This window comes from Ranitomeya variabilis, chromosome 2 (genome assembly GCF_051348905.1).
Source record: "Ranitomeya variabilis isolate aRanVar5 chromosome 2, aRanVar5.hap1, whole genome shotgun sequence".
Lineage (NCBI taxonomy): Eukaryota > Metazoa > Chordata > Amphibia > Anura > Dendrobatidae > Ranitomeya > Ranitomeya variabilis.
This window is the reverse complement of record NC_135233.1, coordinates 403,140,011-403,160,757: the sequence shown is the minus strand read 5'-3', so window position 1 is coordinate 403,160,757 and position 20,747 is coordinate 403,140,011. Positions and strand designations below refer to the sequence as shown.

Here is a 20,747-nt window from a genome sequence, read left to right as displayed (position 1 = left end):
CAACCACCGTCATCACTACAACCACCATCATCACTACAACCACCATCATCACAACAGCCACCATCATCATTACTACAACCATCATCATCACAACCATCATCATTACAACCACCACCATCACTACAACCACCATCTTCAGCACTTCAACACCACCATTATCACTACAACCACCATAATCACTAGAAAAACTACCACCATCACTACAACCATCATCATCACTACAACCACCATCATCACTACAACCACCACCATCATCACTACAACCACCATCACTACAAGCACCACTATCACAACCATCATCACTACAACCACCATCATCATCACTACAACCATCATCATCAGTACAAACACCACCCTCATCACTACAACCATCATCACTACAACCACCCTCATCATTACAACAACCTCATCATTACAACCACCATCCTCACTACAACCACCATCACTACAACCACCACTATCACAACCATCATCATCACTACAACCACCACGATCCTCACTACAACCATCATCATTACAACCACCCTTATCATCACTACAACAACCATCATCACTACAACCACCATCATCATCACTACAACCACAATCATCACTACAACCACCACCATCATCACTACAACCACCATCATCATCACTACAACCACCATCATCACTACAACCACCATCATCATCATTACTACAACCATCATCACAACCATCATCATTACAACCACCACCATCATCACTACAACCACCATCTTCATCACTTCAACACCACCATTATCACTATAACCACCACCATCATCACTAGAACCACCATCACTACAACCATCACTATTAAAACCATCATCATCACTACAACCATCATCACTACAACCATCACTATTACAACCATCATCATCACTACAACCATCATCATCACTACAACCACCACCATCATCACTACAACCATTATCATCATCACTACAACCACCATCATCACTACAACCACCATCTAACGCGCAACATAAAAAAGGAAAAATCTATGGTGATTATATCTAGGCAGTCCTGTGCAAAAGTCTTAAGCAGGGGTGAAAAAATGCTGCAGAGTAAGAAGCTTCAGACAGAAGAGATTTTTCTTATTTATTTATAAGACACAAAGTGACTAAAGGAAAGAAAAATGTAAACCCATCCCAGATACTGTTCATGGAGATAACAGGCGTGGTGATGGTGTGATATGTTATGTGGGTATCATTTTGTGTATATTTATATTTTACTGATTATCATGGTGCTCTCTTGTAGTATGAGTAAGGGTACTGTCACACATTGGCACTTTGGTCGCTACGACGGCACGATCCGTGACGTTCCAGCGATATACGTACGATCTCGCTGTGTCTGACACGCTACTGCGATCAGGGACCCCGCTGAGAATCGTACATCATAGCAGATCGTTTGAAACTTTATTTCGTCGCTGGATCTCCCGCTGTCATCGCTGGATCGGTGTGTGTGACACCGATCCAGCGATGAATTCGCTTGTAACCAGGGTAAATATCGGGTTACTAAGCGCAGGGCCGCGCTTAGTAACCCGATGTTTACCCTGGTTACCATTGTAAATGTAAAAAAAAACAGTACATACTTACATTCCGGTGTCTGTCACACGTCCCCCACCGTCCGCTTCCCGCACTGACTGTGAGTGCCGGCCGTAAAGTAAAAGCAGAGCACAGCGGTGACGTCACCGCTGTGCTGTGCTTTACGGCCGGCACTGACACAGTCAGTGCGGGAAGCAGACGGCGGGAGACGTGTGACAGACACCGGAATGTAAGTGCAGCGCCCCAGAGTCCTGGTCGTTGCAGTACTGTGGCCTTGCCACTATGGGGAGCTATGGTGCGTCTGATGGCACTGAAGGAGTTCATCTGATCAGGTATCACAGACACCAATACATTTCACAGCCGGGCCTCCGGGGGGAGCTAAGGGTTCTATTCACTAGGCCACTCCCCACCATAGTGGGTAAACTGGGGGTCAGGCAGGAAGTTAGTCAGAAAGCTGACTGGGTTGGAACCAGGCAACACCTTGTGGCAGAGGGTGTTGTGGGGGAAGATACAGTAGGGTCTCTGTCAGGGGTGGGATCCTGACAGAGGCTTGGCAACTTGAACGAACGTAACGGGACCGTGCCTGCTCAGGATAGCGGCGGTGCCCAAGGAAGGATCAGAAGCGAGATAGATTGTGCTGAGCGAGAAACAAGATCAAGCAATAAGGAGAATACCAGTAGGGGTCGTGCCGTAAGATCGAGGCAACACCCTACTGAGGCGCACTACCGGTGGCCGGAACGCCGAGGGAGTATTACAACATTCAGCTTCAAGCGATACTCTAAACAGCGGCAGGACAGTCAGTCTAAGGCGGGCTGTCTAACTTAAATCACCTATGCAGTCTTGGGGGGCAACTTGTGGAGAGGGGCGACTCTAGGGTCCCGGAAGAGCTCCGAGCCTACCCGTCAAACGGGTGCCGTCCCAACCAGAACATCAGGGAGGGACGGAGGATTAGCAGAACATCATCTAATCGAGTTGTGAGGGAACTTAAGAAACAGACACAACAGTTGTGGGGACTTTCTGTAAGCACAGCAGGGAAGGACCGCAACACATAGCGCTAGAAGGAAGGCACAGATTTCCACCTGCTAAGAGAACTCTGGAGGTACCATTGGACCGGCCGGACTTGCGCAGCCTGGTTATCCAGATTCTGGACTGAGGACCCAGAGATCTTCAGTAAAGAGGTAAAGAGACTGCAACCTGGTGTCCTCGTTATTTACTGCACCGCACCACTACAGCCTCACCACCACCATCATCCATCATATCTAACACTGTACGCCCCTCGGCAGGGTCACGGACTGGGCCTAGCCACCGTGACAACCCCAGAGCAGAGACTCACAGGCCCGGTACTGGGTACCCCTCGGCCCTGCGGCGGTGGGGGCGCTACATAAGTATGTACTGTTTGTTTTTTTTTACATTTACAATGGTAACCAGGGTAAACATTGGGTTACTAAGCACGGCTCTGCGCTTAGTAACCCGATGTTTACCCTGGTTACCCGGGGACTTCGGCATCGTTGGTCGCTGGAGAGCTGTCTGTGTGACAGCTCTCCAGCGACCACACAACGACTTACCAACGATCACGGCCAGGTCGTATCGCTGGTCGTGATCGTTGGTAAATCGTTTTGTGTAACGGTACCCTTATTTGCCAATTGACGAATGGCTGTTATTTGCCATCTGATATCAGCCCCCACATTCCTGTACTGTTATCTCTCCACAGGGTCAGTGAATAAACCTGTTTGCTAATATGCTAATGACATATTGAACTAGCTTGTTGAAACAATGACCCCCTGTAGTGCCTTAATCCACCAGGCACCTTTGTCAGGTGTGGGAGGCCTGAAAACCGCCCCAACCTGTCTGACTACTCCTGGACATAAAGAGAGGACAGGAGCTGGGGGGAATTCAGATCTTGTGTGGAACCCATGATGTGAAGACAGCACGTCAGAGAGAGAAAGAAGGGAATATGGACTGTTATCCTCTGTGCTGGATTGTTGGACTTTTATTCTGTAACTGATCTGCATTCGTGTTCTGGAATATTTAATCCTTTGTGTGATGGATCGTATATATGGACCTTTCGTGTTTTGCCTAAATTAAGGTCTTGGAATTGTTCACTATTCTCTTGCTCTGTTGATTGTGTGATACCGGAGAAGGAACCCGTGACAAGGCGGTTACCAGATACTGATGATGGAGGGGACAGGCTGTCACCAGATACTGATGATGGAGGGGATGGTCGGTCACCAGATACTGATGATGGAGGTGACAGGCGGTCACCAGATACTGATGATGGAGGTGATGAGCGGTCACCAGATACTGATGATGGAGGAGACGTGCGGTCACCAGATACTGATGATGGAGGGGACAGGCGGTTACCAGATACTGATGATGGAAGAGACAGGCTGTCACCAGATACTGAGGATGGAGGTGATGGGCGGTCACCAGATACTGATGATGGATGTGACAGGCGGATACTGATGATGGAGGTGATGGGCGGTCATCAGATACTTATGATGGAGGTGACAGGCTGTCCCCAGATACTGATGATGGAGGAGACAGGCGGTCACCAGATAATGATGATGGAGGTGATGAGCGGTTACTAGATACTGATGATGGATGTGATGGGCTGTCACCAGATACTGATCATGGAGGTGATGGGCGGTCCCCAGATACTGATGATGGAGGCAACAGGCGGTCACCAGATACTGATGATGGAGGAGACGGGCGGTCACCAGATACTGATGATGGAGGTGATGAGCGGTTACTAGATACTGATGATCCTCCTGCCTGTCACCTCCATCGTCAGTATCTGGTGACCGCCTGTCACCTCCATCACTTCTTCTCGTCACGTGTACACAGGTTATGGAGGATCTCGGCAGGAGGCTGTGACAAACACAGAAAGATAACAGATGACAAACTCTATAGAGGCCGTGATCCCAGATGCAGCAGATTTCAGGTCGTCATCGCTCTGGCTGCTTTGTGGAAACTTCTTTAGATCAGATAATGTCGGGTTCACCTGAAATCCTGGGTAACAAACTGATGACAAACTCCCCTCTGCTACATCCTCCTCCCGGCAGGTTTGCGTGCAAGAAGCCATAAAGCCTCCGCACACGGACCCCAGACCTGGAATTAGTGGGGGGACGAGACTCTTTGAAGATCATTTCACTTTTGCTTTGAAGCAGAGTCTTTTGTTGCAGAAATCCTCCTGACAATGGCGGCTCCTGCGCCGGGCGCTGTTTGCTCTCACATTCCAGCCTGGTGCTGACAATGGCGCTGTGTCTGCAGAGCAGGTGTGCTGTCTGCGCACGTCCTCGGCTCACAATGCACCTCAGCAGAGCGTGCCCTCTGCCATTACACCCAGCGCAGGGAATGTGGCCTCACCTGCCTGCCTGCACCGCACTCTCACTGTCTGCATTGTTACGTGTCACCAGAGCTTTCTGGGAGTTGTAGTACCACAATTACAGGTAATGAAGGGATACAAAGTAAGAAACCAGCAGTCACTGGGAGAGAAGAAATAGAAGATCCTTAAAGGGACAGTCAAGACTCAGCAGCTATCCTAGAGGATAGGAGATGAGTTACAGATTAGTGGGGGTCCGAGCACTGATATGGCTAAATATAAGAACCTAAAAGGGATATTCCGGCCAATAGACTCAGCAGATATTCTATAGGAAAGGTGACAAAACATAGATTATTGTGCGTCTGATCAGTGAGACCCCCAACAATTGCCAGAATGGGGGTCTTCATTTGAATGGAGCCGCAGTGCTCCCGCTCCACCGCCGCTCTATCCATCCTCCGTGGGACTACAGAGCTCAGCACTGAACTGGCAATGAAAGGACTGGTGCTCAGCGTGCCACTGCCGTTCAAGCAGTCGGACCCCCGCCGATCGAAAATCTAAATGTTATCACCTATCACATGGATTTGCCATGAACGTACGAGCTGGGAATATCCCTTTAATTACCGGCTGATGGTTTGTTACTTTGTATTACAATGTATCTTTTAATTAATTTGAAGCTGCTCCTCCCTAATTTCTTAGCCCCCATAATTGGCAAACTGGGGGAGTCCTAAGAAAATCCCAGCAGATCCCACCAGAGGTGAATATATGAGGGCAGAATCAGGAGCCTGGAGCGGCCCGAAGAGTCAGGTGGGGCCCTGCTATCAACTTTTCATCACTGGGATCACATGATTATTGTCACCACAGGGATTGGCTGAGGATCACGTGACGGTGATGAAGCATCTCTACATCTCAGCCAATCACAGCAGTGACTCCATTGTCACAGAATTGCGGGGTGCACTTACTTAGTATTTGCAGCCTCCATGTTTAGCTTTGCTCTGGATTGCGGTGGGACGAGGCCTCTACTGCTACTGACAACAATGGTCAAATGTTCACGCTCCGGGGATTATAGGATAACTTGGGGTTAATTTATTTATTGTCCTTTAAAACATCATAAAGTCTATGATAAATCCCGAGAAGCACTTTGTACCCGGACACCTCGGAATCTCTACTCCATTACTGGTTTATGAGCTTAGAAAAAATCCCTAATGGAGCAACAACAATACGTTAGCACTGAGGAAAGTCACTGAGAGACGCGGCGACGGCGGCGGAATCGATCGTCAGAAGCAATGAAAGGAGAAGCCGTACCTTTTAATCAGATGAGCCCGGCTGTTCACATAGTTTGTATCGAATGAATAGTTCTCAGTCTGAAAGAGAAGAAAAGAGGAAAAGTTAGATCCTGACATAGCAAGGGGGACGAGGAAAATAAAAGAGAGAGGAGAGAAGAGGAAAAATAGAAGAGGAGAGAAGTCAGCGAGAAAGAGAGAAGAGGAAAAATAGAAGAGGAGAGAAGTCAGCGAGAAAGAGAGAAGAGGAAAAATAAAAGTGAGAGAAGACAGCGAGAAAAAGAGAAGAGGAAACGGAAGAGAGAAGAGGAAAAATAGAAGAGAGAGGAGAGAAGACAGCAAGAAAAAGAGAGAAGAGAATAAATAGAAGAGAAAGGAGAGAGGACAGCAAGAAAGACAGGAAAGGATAAAGAAGTTAACAATAAAGAGACAAGAGAGAAAGAAAAGAGGATAGAGGACAACAAGAGAGAGCAGAGAGAAGACAGCAAGAAAGAAAGAAGAGGATAAAGAGAGAAAAGAAAGAAAAGGAGAAAGAGATAAGACAGCAGAAACAGAGAGAAGAAATAGAGAAGACGGCAATACAAAAAAACAAGAAAGAGAGAAGAACATAAATAGAGAGAATAGAGCAAAAAATAGAGAGAAATAAAAGAGAGAGAAGAGGAGAAATAGAGAGAAAAGACAGAGAGAAAGAGAGAAGAGGAGAGGAAGATCCTGATAGAGCAAAATGAATGAGGAGAGAGAGAGAGCAGAGTAGAAATAGAGAGTGAGAGATAAATAGAGAGAAAAGAGAGAAAGAAAAGATGAGAGGGAGCGTCAGATCCTGACATAGCGAGAGAGAAGAGGAGGAGAGGACAAATAAAGCAAAAGGCAGGGAGAGAAAGAGAAGACAAGAAGACGTTATATCTGAAAAGAACAAAAAGAAAATACATAGAAGAGATCGAGAAAAGAGAGAGCAAGAAAGAGAAAGAAAGTGGAGGGGGAGGAAAAGAAAAGTAAGAAGAATGGAATGAGAAAGAAAAGGCAAAAAAAACACAGAAGAAAGTAAGGAAACGGAATGAAATTATACAAAGAGAGAGAGCGAGAAAGAGGGAAAGAAAGGATGTAACAAGATAATTACAAGATACAAGACACAAGTAAAGAAAAGGCGAAAAGTGAAAAAAGGAAAGTTAATCAGTTCATTATATACAGTAAATTAAAAAGTACAAAAACTTGTAAAATCTTTTCATTGTATATTTTTAACGTATTTTATTTTTTTGTTCAGTTTCTATTTAATTCTTGTATTTTGTGATTTTCTGTTTTTTTTTTGGATTCAGTCGACACTTTCCTGTTAGTAGCCGACTCCTGACAGACGTGAAGTGCGAATATGACGCTGACAATCACCGGTGGGCTGGCGGAAATCCCACGTGTGACCCGCATTAACCCTGTCAGCGGCCATTCTGCCGGCGAATCACGAGCAATCAGTAAGTTGTGTCAGTGGGTTGAGGGGCGAGCTGCGGCACGCTTACTGCCAGTCATGGCTGCTAAGAAAAGTCGCCGCTCCGCCACTCCGCACCTGTGCATGGGGCCGATTACAGACATGGGTCATTCCAGGAGCCCCGGAGCCTTCAGGGACGGCTGCCGCATTGCTTACCAGTGCCAATCACCAGTGCAGCATTACTTACCGGCTAATAAATCATTTCTGTTGGGTTTTTTAAGATTCCAGCATAATTTCATAAATTGTCCCTGTCTGAACCAATCTTGTTCATCCTGCTCTCCCTGGTACATGAATAGAATGTGTCCAGCCATTGGGATTTCTCCTAATTACCACATCAGAGCGTCAATCTTCCTAACCCCCGAGACCCCCAGCCCCTTCACTAGATCTGCTCCATTCATTAGAAGCGATTTACACAATATCCCGACACCAGAAATCCATAAAGACACAATGTTTCCATAAATTACTAAATATCATTTTATGTTATTTAAGAAAGGCTACATTGTTTTATTTATTTTTTTAAAGTGGCCCTGACTCCCTCCATTTCTAAGGCTTCTCTCCTCCCAGGAAAATGATTCAGTCCCTTTGTTCTTGTTGGATATTTTACTAAATCTCAGATACAACAATTCTTGTGAGAACCCAAACCCTTCCTTTGACAACTCCAAATGTCTTCACCCAAAAGATACAATACTCCTATTATCGTTTCCTGCAGTTTTACAAATAATGTAGACCCCAGAATTAATGACTTCCAGACCCGCTCCTAACTAGCTCCGCCTACTGGACTACTAAGCCTCATGATTAAACATGGCAGCCCCCACCAGGCCTCATGTTATTGATCCCGTTTATTGGAGAGGTGAATCTTTAATCAGGTTCTCAGGGAAGGAAAATCAATATCTAATGGTCGACGGCCTCTTAGCGGCAGATGAGTGCCATCAATTAGGCATTAACCCTTCAGCATCCAACCTTGTTGAGCAACCATCGTAACTTCTGTCAGCCTCAATGCACAATGCAAACGACCTGTCCGTCCGTCAGCACAGGGGTCCTGCAGGACACAGCCGGCTACAGTCATTCCATACAACCCTAGGAGTTATTGGCGCCAAATTGAAGGCGTCCATGGAAGTTCATCCCATCAGTCACCAAGAATTGGCATCTCAGTGGTTCGGCTTATGCTACATTTACAGGCTCATTTTATAGATCTGCTTATTCCACAGCTGTAAGATCATTGAGTAACTCTACGTATGTGGCACAGCTGTGAGCTAGGAGCGTTATATATAGGAGCGTTATATATAGGGCGTTATAAAGAGGACGGCTGATACATTGATGATCTCACTTAAATAGCTGGGGGCGCTGTTGCATTGTTGTCTATAGAACTTATTCACTAACATCTGTGGTGAAAAGTAGTACTGCAGGTCACACATGGACAATAAGGTTTAAAGGAAGAAACCTGCAGAAACATTGTAGGATTCTCCAAATATTCAACAACAAAATAGAACATAAAATAGTTTTGCTTTTTTTATATTGAATTGCATTGATTCCACACTGAATATGAGACATTATCACTTGGAGTTAATACTGCTCCTGTTACGCTCAGATTTGTCGCAATGATTGGGTTTACGGAGAAGAAGGGCAATTGAATCATCCCAAAACTTCCTTCCAAATATTGGTCAATTTAAAAAAAATAAAATAAACGTTTCTTGCAAAAGCGACATTAACATATAAATTGCAAAAAAAGAAAAGTGTCCGTTTTCATCAGGATTTTCTTGGCTCCTCATCAAGGAGGGAACCGTTCGCAAATGGATCACAAGAGACCGCAAAGGACGGACAATGTGACCACAATCTGCTTCCAAACTAATTGCTTCAATCTCCCCAATGAGCGTAATTGTGCATGTGGCAATGCGGCTGCGGGGTCAGAGGTAACGCGCCATTAGCATACAATTAACATCTCCGCGCATCACAGAAATATTGAACATTTTGCATTTTTTTGTTCCCGGATACAAAAAAGATTGAGTTGTGATATATAAAATTATGAGACTGCAGGAATCGCATACATTTAGATTAAATAATGCACATGATTGATGAGCCGCGCGCCAAATATATATTCACATTACTTACACAACTTGGTGAGAAATTATATTTTTACCACCCAGATGACTCTAATATTCTGCTGTTTTTTACATTCATCTTCATTTGCCTGCTATCTGCAGATTTGGCCAAAAATAGTTTCATTCTGTAGAATTTTCTACCGATCTAATGAGGGAAAGTGACATTTTGTCATTCTCCGATGAATAATTACCGCCCCGGTTTTGGTAACTGCTGAACGCGGCTGATACAAATATTGGATCTGTAGTTCTCGGAGATAATGACTCCTTTCCAAATAACTTTTGAATGACGTTCCTCCAATAAGTTGGAAAAAAGGCAATAACCGCACATAAAGGTGGAGGGAACGTGATCCCGAGCTCAGAGCTGCGATGTGTGAGCTCCTGGCGCTGGATTTTATCTTATTGCCCTGAATACGATCTACGGTTCTGTAATGTGATCTGTGAGCGGCGGCTGTGCAGCCGTATTTACACTGCGCCATTATCTGGATTATTCCTAAGACTGGTCGCTTCCTGATAATCACCCGCTGCCAATCACCCGATGGAGATGCAAAATGCTCATCCATTGGGCGGCATGATGGTAAAGCTGCCCTAGAAATCATTGGTCTCGGCAGCACATGTGTAGCCAGTATGTGCTCTCTAGAGGAAATGGGGTGGTATTTAGCTACAGGAAGTGGGGGCGGGTCTTTATCTAGCTACAGGAAGTGGTTGCGGGTCTATCTCTCTACAGGAAGTGGGGGCGGGTCTTTATCTAGCTACAGGAAGTGAGGGTGGGTCTTTATCTAGCTACAGGAAGTGGTTGCGGGTCTATCTCTCTACAGGAAGTGGGGGCGGGTCTTTATCTAGCTACAGGAAGTGAGGGTGGGTCTTTATCTAGCTACAGGAAGTGAGGGTGGGTCTTTATCTCTCTACAGGATGTAGGGGCGGGTCTTTGTCTCTGTACAGGAAGTGGGGGCGGGACTTTGTCTCTACTGGAAGTGGGGGTGGGTCTTTGTCTCTACAGAAAGTGGGGGTGGGCAATTGTCTCTTTACAGGAAGTGGTGGAGGGTCTTTGTCTATTGGAAGTGGTGGCGGGTCTTTATCTCTCTCTACAGGAAGTGAGGGTGGGTTCTTATCTCTCTACAGGAAGTGTGGGTGGGTCTTTGTCTCTCTACAAGAAATGAGGGCGGGTCTTTATCTCTTTACAGCCGGATTTACACTGCGCAATTATCCAGATTATTCCTAGAACCAGTCGTTTCCTGATAATCACCCGCTGTCAATCACCTGATGGACAAGCAAAATGCTCATCCATTGGGCGGCATGATGGTAAAGCTGCCCTAGAAATCATTGATCTCGGCAGCACATGTGTAGCCAGTACGTGCTCCCTAGAGGAAATGGGGCGATCTTTAGCTACAGGAAGTGGGGGTGGGTCTTTAGCTACAGGAAGTGGGGCGGGTCTTTATCTCTCTACAGGAAGTGGGGGCGGGTCTTTAGCTACAGGAAGTGGGGCGGGTCTTTATCTCTCTACAGGAAGTGGGGGCGGGTCTTTGTCTCTACTGGATGTGGGGGTGGGTCTTTGTCTCTCTACAGGAAGTGGGGGTGGGTCTTTGTCTCTACTGGATGTGGGGGCAGGTCTTTATCTCTCTACATGAAGTGGGAGCGAGTGTTTGTCTCTACTGGAAGTGGGGGCGGGTCTTTACCTTTCTCCACAGGAAGTGGGGGCGGGTCTTTACCTTTCTCTACAGGAAGTGGGGGCGGGTCTTTGTCTCTACTGGATGTGGGGGCGGGTCTTTATCTCTCTACATGAAGTGGGGGCGGGTCTTTGTCTCTATTGGATCTGGGGCGGGTCTTTATCTCTCTACATGAAGTGGGAGCGAGTGTTTGTCTCTACTGGAAGTGGGGGTGGATCTTTACCTCTCTCTACAGGAAGTGGGGGCGGGTCTTTGTCTCTACTGGATGTGGGGGCGGGTCTTTATCTCTCTACAGGAAGTGGGGTGGGTCTTTGTCTCTATTGGATCTGGAGGCAGGTCTTTATCTCTCTACATGAAGTTGGGGCGAGTGTTTGTCTCTACTGGAAGTGGGGATGGATCTTTGTCTCTCTACAGAAAGTGGGGATGGACATTTGTCTCTACTGGAAGTGGGGGTGGACATTTGTCTCTACTGGAAGTGGGGGTGAGTCTTTGTCTACTGGAAGTGGGGGTGGGTCTTTATCTCTCTACAGGAAGTCAGGGTGGGTCTTTATCTCTCTCTCTACAGGAAGTGAAGGGGGATCTTTACCTCTCTCTATAGGAAGTGAGGGTGGGTCTTTATCTTTCTACAGGAAGTGGGGTGGGTCTTTATCTCTCTCTCTACAGGAAGTGAAGGAGGATCTTTATCTCTCTATAGAGGAAGTGAGGGTGGGTCTTTATCTCTCTCTCTACAGGAAGTGAAGGGGGGTCTTTATCTCTCTATAGAGGAAGTGAGGGTGGGTCTTTATCTCTCTCTACAGGAAGTGAAGGAGGATCTTTATCTCTCTTTAGAGGAAGTGAGGGTGGGTCTTTATCTCTCTCTACAGGAAGTGAAGGAGGATCTTTATTTATAGAGGAAGTGAGGGTCGGTCTTTATCTCTCTCTACAGGAAGTGAAGGAGGATCTTTATCTCTCTATAGAGGAAGTGAGGGTAGGTCTTTATCTCTCTCTCTACAGGAAGTGAAGGGGGGTCTTTACCTCTCTCTACAGGAAGTGGGGGTGGGTCTATCTCTCTCTACAGGAATTGGGGGTGGGTCTATGATTACATATGGGGATTCCCTAGCAATCAGGCAACCTCCACATGTACTTAGCCTGGCTAGTGGCGGTAAATCATTCAGCTGCCGTGATGAAAACTAAATCTCCGAACACTAAAAAATACTCAGAGGACACCCGAGCGTGCTCTGGAAATCTCGAGTAACGAGTATATGCACTCATCACTACCTAGGACTCTTATGTCCACAGACACTTATATTACTCAATCCTGTACTAACTTTATAATGAGATTAAAAAACGTAAAAATAAAAAAGTGCTGACGATTTACAAGGCTGAGAGGACATTTCAGCACTGACACAATAACTCAGGTCGTCACAGTGATGTGATCTACTTTCCATCGCGCAGTAGATTTTGATGCAACCAAAACGATTTTTACCATCTGCATAAAAACAAGTTATTTATTTGTGAAGTCATTTTATTCCCAGCATCCGAGATTCTGATGAAATGGAAAAAAATGCTGCAAAATATTTCAAAATGCAGGCAACCTGCCAGAGAAAACATGCAGTCTCCATCCAGAAAGCCGTCCTTCATGTACACGAGCGTCTCCTCATCAGAACGGGATATCATTCATTTATCAAATTAATATCTCATTTGGAAAAATAAATAAAAGCCTGAAATAAAAAAATATTGCAGCTGCTTCCACTTATAAAAAAAATAAAAATGATTATCCATCGACGGCCGGTTAATAAATTCAGTAAATGCATCAACAAGTCTGGAGCTGAGATAATCAGACACTGGAGGGAGAAGGAGACTCTACAGCAGAGCCGCGGATCTGGGCTGATTAATCTAAAAATCAAAGTGTGACCAATGCTGGGGAGGAGGCTGCTGAGCCGAGATAATAAAGCAGAGCAAACGCTGCTGAAGACTGACCTTTCCCGAAATACAATATCTCATTTACCAAGCCGCAGCTTCCGAGTGAGGAGCATGTTATCCTGCTGAAGCCCCGGGAGTAGGGATCACCCTGCGCCGCGCCGTTATTACTTTCCCCGGTAATTGGTGCCTACAATGTTGTGCTGGATTTCATCTCTCTCCTCGGAGTAACGTTAGTATCTGCACATCACAAAGACCCCCATTGTCGACTGCGGGGGACATGTAAGGGGCTGCTGCTGGCGTGGTATGAATGTATTGTGCGCCCCTCCATCTCTGCTCCACGTCCCCATCTCTTGTGATATTTACACTATTCTTCGGATGTATCGTAAATAGGTGGGAAATAACAAAGGTCTGAGATTCCGGCCACGCGTTTCGGTCTCTTCATCGTGGTTATTGGCCAATGCCAGAGTAACAGTTATGTATCACAGTAACGGTTACATTGGACCTGACCTGATGGGGGGACGATGGTGGCCCCATACTTTGCCTTGGATTCTAAATCGACCACATCAGTAATTCCACCTCTGTGACAGTTTTACGATACAGACCCTAAAGAGGAGACCGCGGCACAAAGTGTGAGCAGGTCTGTGGTTTGGTGGGCGCTCTCCTGCTCACCGACGTGCCACACTTGCGAGCGCCGTCTCGTCTTTACCGCTCCCGACATCTACGCTTCTATATATAGTATTTCATATTTTCCCTTATGGATGATACAATATCTGCGCTTCTGTCACATCAACGAGGCCTGGAGACCAGAGGACGCACAAGTTGCTCCACATCCGAAGAGTTCGTTAAAGGACGGCTTCCCTCAGGAGACGAAAATAATCACATCTGCCCCCGAAACGCGGTGATTTGTCCACCGCTGGGGCCAATTGAAAAATGTCAGTCATGACTCGGCCGCGAGGGCTTATGAGAACAAATCGGTTGACCTGGAAGTGAAGACAGTCAGTATTGGAGGGAATGTAATGAACTAGTGAAAAGTCTTTAAGCAGAAGTGATAAATCCAGATGTAATATCGCCGCTCGCGGTGGAAGATGACGGAATGGCGCAGACCGGCTTTTAATAATATAACCATTCTGCATTAGTTTATTAATAAGTCTGGATCCATGAATTACCACTGATGAGGGCTTGTCGATGACTTCACGCTGCGTAGGATCTACATCCACCATAATAATGGAGGATTTGTATAATCTGCAGCGATGACATCACCGTACAATTATAATACATGAGCGAGTGTCACCCACCTGTCTGAGGTGCTATTGTCCGGGGCGGTGGGACTCCTCATGGAAGAAGTCTCAGCTGATTGACACATCCAAAGCCCCGATTACTACATGACCGAACAGGGATAACCACGACATCTGTGCCAGTTTTGACAAGTGCAGACTTTAATAAAGTTGGATTTTATTCCCCAAAACTATAGCTTAAGAAAATCTCCCCGATCAATATACATTTAGAAGATACAAAGAACATGGAGGAGCCCCAGACGTCTGCACTATTGGATGCTTCTTGTGGTCCAGCACCGTGGCCACCATGACCTTCTAGGTCCAGGAGATACTAGTGGAGCCCAGCCCTAAAACGGCCTAGGAGTCAATCTCCATCCAAGGGCTCTCAGCTGAGGGAAGGGTGAAATGGCTTCATGGTCTCCATACTTAAGCAATAGGATAAGCCTTTATTCTTTGGATATTTGGACTTCTTTTCTCAATGTACGGCTCAGGGTGTAATAGTGTAGGGTGCTGGCAGCTCTTTATAGGGCTTCTATGGACATACCTTGCTCAAGTCATGCTGCTCAGTAGATACCAGAGGAACCCTGACCTTCAGCTCTTTAACCCCTATATGGGGATCTGGACTTGGTCAAGGGCCCCTGGGTTATGTCCGAGGAGTGGCTGCTGGCTAGTGGAGCGAGCTGGCAGGGAGAAGGGTCGCCAAGCAGAGTCGTTACCAGGAGGCAAAGTCAGGGATAGGAGCGATATACAAACAGGGAATCAAAATAAAAGCCGAGGTCAGGAACAAAGCACCGTGAGATTCAGGATAAGGGCTAACCTGAGCAAGAGAACAGGGACGTAACCTTGATGGTGTAGAGGAAACGTATTCACACACTAAACGGCTTTGGATCCTGTGCGTCCATATACCTGCTCTCCATGGGTAAAGGAAGCTGGACATGGACATTTGGGAGAGCCGGGGATTATGTTCTCCATAACAAGCTATATGTGGTAACTCCCAGCATCACGTAGGGTGCGGCGCTGACCCGCTGGCCACAGCCGGAAGGCACACACCAATGCAGGCAGACTGGATGGCACCACAAGTCCCAGCCACACCAGCATCTCTGGCTGGACAGAGTCTCCAGCTCTATGGAGGCCAAAGGAACCTTTTTGGCATTGGATGGGTGATCCCCGTCCCATGGATGTGTTTGTCATGTCCGTCGGGAGCCGCTCCTGGGATCCACCAATCGTGATGTGAAGAGCTTACTGTTAAGTATGTGACCAATGATGGATCTGCACCATTGTTACCAAAACTGCGAGTCAGAAGATTCTAGAAAAGATAAAACGCACCCAACGGAGCGTAGCGCAGAAGGTCACCGCAGAGCCGTCACCGCCGCGTCTCCAGATACTATTGTCTGTAAGATAATGACTGGGAGTTTTCCTCCAAAGAGGCGACTGTTCAGAGCTGAGGACCAGCGTCTCCACCGGTGGGTCCAGGCGTCACGGGTCCGTCACCCACCTCCCTCCCTATAGCCCCCGTACGTCACAGCCATTAGCATAATGGTAGAAATTGAGCGAATTCCTTATAATCTTCTGCTAGGAACGTTCATGACGTCATAATCTGGCAATGTATCGAGGTCGGTCAGAGAATGCAGAGGTAAGGATGCCGGGGGAGAGAAAGCGCAAACCTCTGCTAAACTCTGCCTCTAATGTAAAGGTTCATAACGATGACGACAAAATGCACAAAACAAAGTGATGTATGCAAAGAAAATGACAGATCCACAAGAAAACGAATGGGAAGAAATAGACGTTTATCCAATAGTTTATCATGAATATATCACCACCAGGTGGCGCTGTTATAGTGTATGATATCAGAAGAAGATAAACCAAGATATTATATATATATATATATATATATATATATATATATATATATATATATATATAAATATATATATAAATATATATGTATGTATATTAGAAAATGTAATTCTCTCTTGAACATTTGGCCACTTGGTGGCGCTGCTACTAAATACGATATTAGAAGACAATAAGTCACGATAAGGCGTCAGATCATAAAATAATCCTACGTTTATTCTGAAAATACGACCACTAGGTGGTGCTGTAACTAGAAGAAGATATGTGATTCATTATACAATAATTCAGCCTTTGTCATAATTTTATCACCACCAGGTGGCGGTGTGTGATACTAGAAGATAATCTATGAAGTTATGTGTGAGATTATGTAATGGTTCCGGTAAGTTGTCCTATGATACTAGAAGATGCATCAGGTCATGTAACCATCTTACTTTTATCGAGGATATATCACCAGTAGGTGGCGCTGTCATTGCCCAGGATCCTGCATGTGACTCTTAGGCGGAGGATACTTTGTAACTTGTGTGACATCCATTGTTACATACTGTCACTATCTTGTAAAACATAAGTCGTCCAGCTACAGTCAGCTTCATCGGAACTGATCTTCGAGGTTAAGAGAAATATTGTAAAATGACGCTGAATTCTAGTGATTTGTAAGGAATGTGATTGGGAGTTTGTGCGGATCCGATGGCGTCGCTGCGTTAACTGAGGATTATCATAGCACTGCTGCATTACTGAAGTGCAATAAGTCCTTACAATGGACACAGTGAATGGTAAGGACAACGTCAGCTCTGCTACATCTGGGCATAAACCCTATATCTAGGCATCCTTGGTTTTTCCGGTTTCCCCTGCTTCCTATGTAAGCACCAGCCCCGAGCCATCATCTTCATGGCGCTATTTTCACTATATGGTTCCAGAAGGTAAATGAATAGAAGGACATGAGAGTGACAGTCTCAGCCAGTCCAGTGTGAAATTAGCCTGTGGCGTCAGCCCACCTCCCCGCGGAGTGATGTATACCTGCAGAGCGCTGCCATGTTGCCTCTCTCTCCATGGCTGAAATTGGTGACCAACAGCGTAACGAAGAGATAAAAAAGAAATATCGCTTCTCCGGTAATGATATATGATACATAGCTGTAACGAGTGCGAAATCTACAGAAGAGCCGTCAGGAAAATCAAGCCATTATCCACCTGGGAATACAGATACTGACAGAGACACATGAATACTGCGCCTGATCGGAGGGGACTGTGGGAAGTAACACCATGGCTTCCAGGTGGCGCTCGCTCTACTGTATCTCCATCAGATGATTCTCTCACCTTTAGATGGCGCTCTCTCTACTGTCTCCACCAGATGATTGTCTCACCTTTAGGTGGCGCTCGCTCTACTGTGTCTCCATCAGATGATTGTCTCACCTCTAGGTGGCGCTCTCTCTACTTTGTCTCCATCAGATGATTGTCTCACCTTTAGGTGGAGCTCTCTCTACTTTATCTCAGTCAGATGATTGTCTCACCTTTATGTGGCGCTCTCTATACTGTGTCTCCATCAGATGATTGTCTCACCTTTAGGTGGCGCTCTCTCTACTTTATGTCAGTCAGATGATTGTCTCACCTCTAGGTGGCGCTCTCTCTACTTTGTCTCAATCAGATGATTGTCTCACCGTTAGGTGGCGCTCGCTCTACTTTGTCTTCATCAGATGATTGTCTCATCTCTAGGTGGCGCTCTCTCTACTTTATCTCAGTCAGATGATTGTCTCATCTCTAGGTGGCGCTCTCTCTACTTTGTTTCACCTTTAGGTGGCGCTCGCTCTACTTTGTCTTCATCAGATGTTTATCTCACCTCTAGGTGGCTCTCTCTCTACTTTATCTCAGTCAGATGATTGTCTCACCTTTAGGTGGCGCTCTCTCCACTTTGTCTCAATCAGATGATTCTCTCACTTTTAGATGGCGCTCTCTCTACTGTCTCCATCAGATGATTGTCTCCCCTTTAGGTGGCGCTCTCTCTACTGTGTCTCCATCAGATGATTCTCTCACCTCTAGGTGGCGCTCTCTGCATTGATGAGCAGCCCTTTGACTTTCTCACCTCTACATGGCTGTACTGTAGGATCTTGTCCACATGTGCAGATTGTGCAGTAACCAGAGAAGTCTGTTATACTTTATAACTAGAAACAATGTATCATCTGTTGCTGTATCAGGTATTGCCTGACACATGTGTGACCATTATATACAGACATCCCTGTTTCTGAACCGTTCATCCTGGGGTTAATTAATATTTGGATATTTTACTACTTTTATTAGATACAGCTAATATAAATATTTCTGCTATCACTTTTACTATTTTCTATTATTGTTATTATTACGCACTTTTCATGGACGTCACATTCTTTAATTATTTACCCTTTTCGAGGTTTCCTTTTCCTCCTCCTCCCTGCAGTGAAAACTGTAGGAATCTCTGGGGGTTACTGTATCCTCTCCTATATGGCAGCCATCTCCCCAGTTTAGGAAGTAATTGCAGCTTGTGGTGAACCGCAGAGTAAGTGGTCACTTTCTGCCTTACTGACCTTCACGATGGAGTAAGAGCCAAGTTACAGAAAAAGAAAACCGCACAAAGAGAAAAATGCTCCTCATACAGGGGGCAAAATTGTGTCTCCCAGCAGATACAGACAGGGGGCCGACATTGTGTCTCCCAGCAGATACAGACAGGGGGCAACATTGTGTCTCCCAGCAGATACAGACAGGGGGCAACATTGTGTCTCCCATCAGATACAGACAGGGGGCCGACATTGTGTCTCCCAGCAGATACAGACAGGGGGCAACATTGTGTCACCCAGCAGATACAGACAGGGGGCGACATTGTGTCACCCAGCAGATACAGGCAGGGGGCGACATTGTGTCTCCCAGCAGATACAGACAGGGGGCGACATTGTGTCTCCCAGCAGATACAGACAGGGGACGACATTGTGTCACCCAGCAGATACAGACAGGGGGCGACATTGTATCTCCCAGCAGATACAGACAGGGGACGACATTGTGTCTCCCAGCAGATACAGACAGGGGGCGACATTGTGTCTCCCAGCAGATACAGACAGGGGGCGACATTGTGTCTCCCAGCAGATACAGACAGGGGGCGACATTGTGTCTCCCAGCAGATACAGACAGGGGGCGACATTGTGTCTCCCAGCAGATACAGACAGGGGGCGACATTGTATCTCCCAGCAGATACAGACAGGGGACGACATTGTGTCTCCCAGCAGATACAGACAGGGGGCGACATTGTGTCTCCCAGCAGATACAGACAGGGGGCGACATTGTGTCTCCCAGCAGATACAGACAGGGGGCGACATTGTATCTCCCAGCAGATACAGACAGGGGACGACATTGTGTCTCCCAGCAGATACAGACAGGGGACGACATTGTGTCTCCCAGCAGATACAGAAAGGGGGCGACATTGTGTCTCCCAGCAGATACAGACAGGGGGCGACATTGTGTCACCCAGCAGATACAGAAAGGGGGCGACATTGTGTCACCCAGCAGATACAGACAGGGGGCGACATTGTGTCACCCAGCAGATACAGACAGGGGACGACATTGTGTCACCCAGCAGATACAGACAGGGGGCGACATTGTGTCTCCCAGCAGATACAGGCAGGGGGCGACATTGTGTCTCCCAGCAGATACAGACAGGGGACGACATTGTGTCTCCCAGCAGATACAGACAGGGGGCGACATTGTGTCTCCCAGCAGATACAGACAGGGGGCGACATTGTGTCTCCCAGCAGATACAGACAGGGGGCGACATTGTGTCTCCCAGCAGATACAGACAGGGGGCGACATTGTGTCTCCCAGCAGATACAGACAGGGAGCGACATTGTGTCACCCAGCAGATACAGACAGGGGACGACATTGTGTCTCCCAGCAGATACAGACAGGGGACGACATTGTGTCTCCCAGCAGATACAGAAAGGGGGCGACATTGTGTCTCCCAGCAGATACAGACAGGGGGCAACATTGTGTCTCCCATCAGATACAGACAGGGGGCGACATTGTGTCTCCCAGCAGATACAGGCAGGGGGCGACATTGTGTCTCCCAGCAGATACAGACAGGGGACGACATTGTGTCTCCCAGCAGATACAGACAGGGGGCGACATTGTGTCTCCCAGCAGATACAGACAGGGGACGACATTGTGTCTCCCAGCAGATACAGACAGGGGGCGACATTGTGTCTCCCAGCAGATACAGAAAGGGGGCGACATTGTGTCTCCCAGCAGATACAGGCAGGGGGCGACATTGTGTCTCCCAGCAGATACAGACAGGGGGCGACATTGTGTCTCCCAGCAGA

General features: G+C 46.8%; 1 protein-coding gene across 4 annotated transcripts in view; it reads right to left on the bottom strand.

Annotated features, from left to right (window-relative positions):
• PCDH19 (protocadherin 19) overlaps positions 1-20,747 on the bottom strand; it is a 172,503-nt gene that overhangs the window by 73,041 nt on the left and 78,715 nt on the right. For all 4 annotated transcript variants that reach the window (XM_077286518.1, XM_077286519.1, XM_077286520.1 and 1 more), the window contains exon 3: positions 6,172-6,230. In XM_077286518.1, coding sequence (XP_077142633.1) covers positions 6,172-6,230 — 59 coding nt within the window. The remainder of the gene's footprint in view (positions 1-6,171; positions 6,231-20,747) is intronic.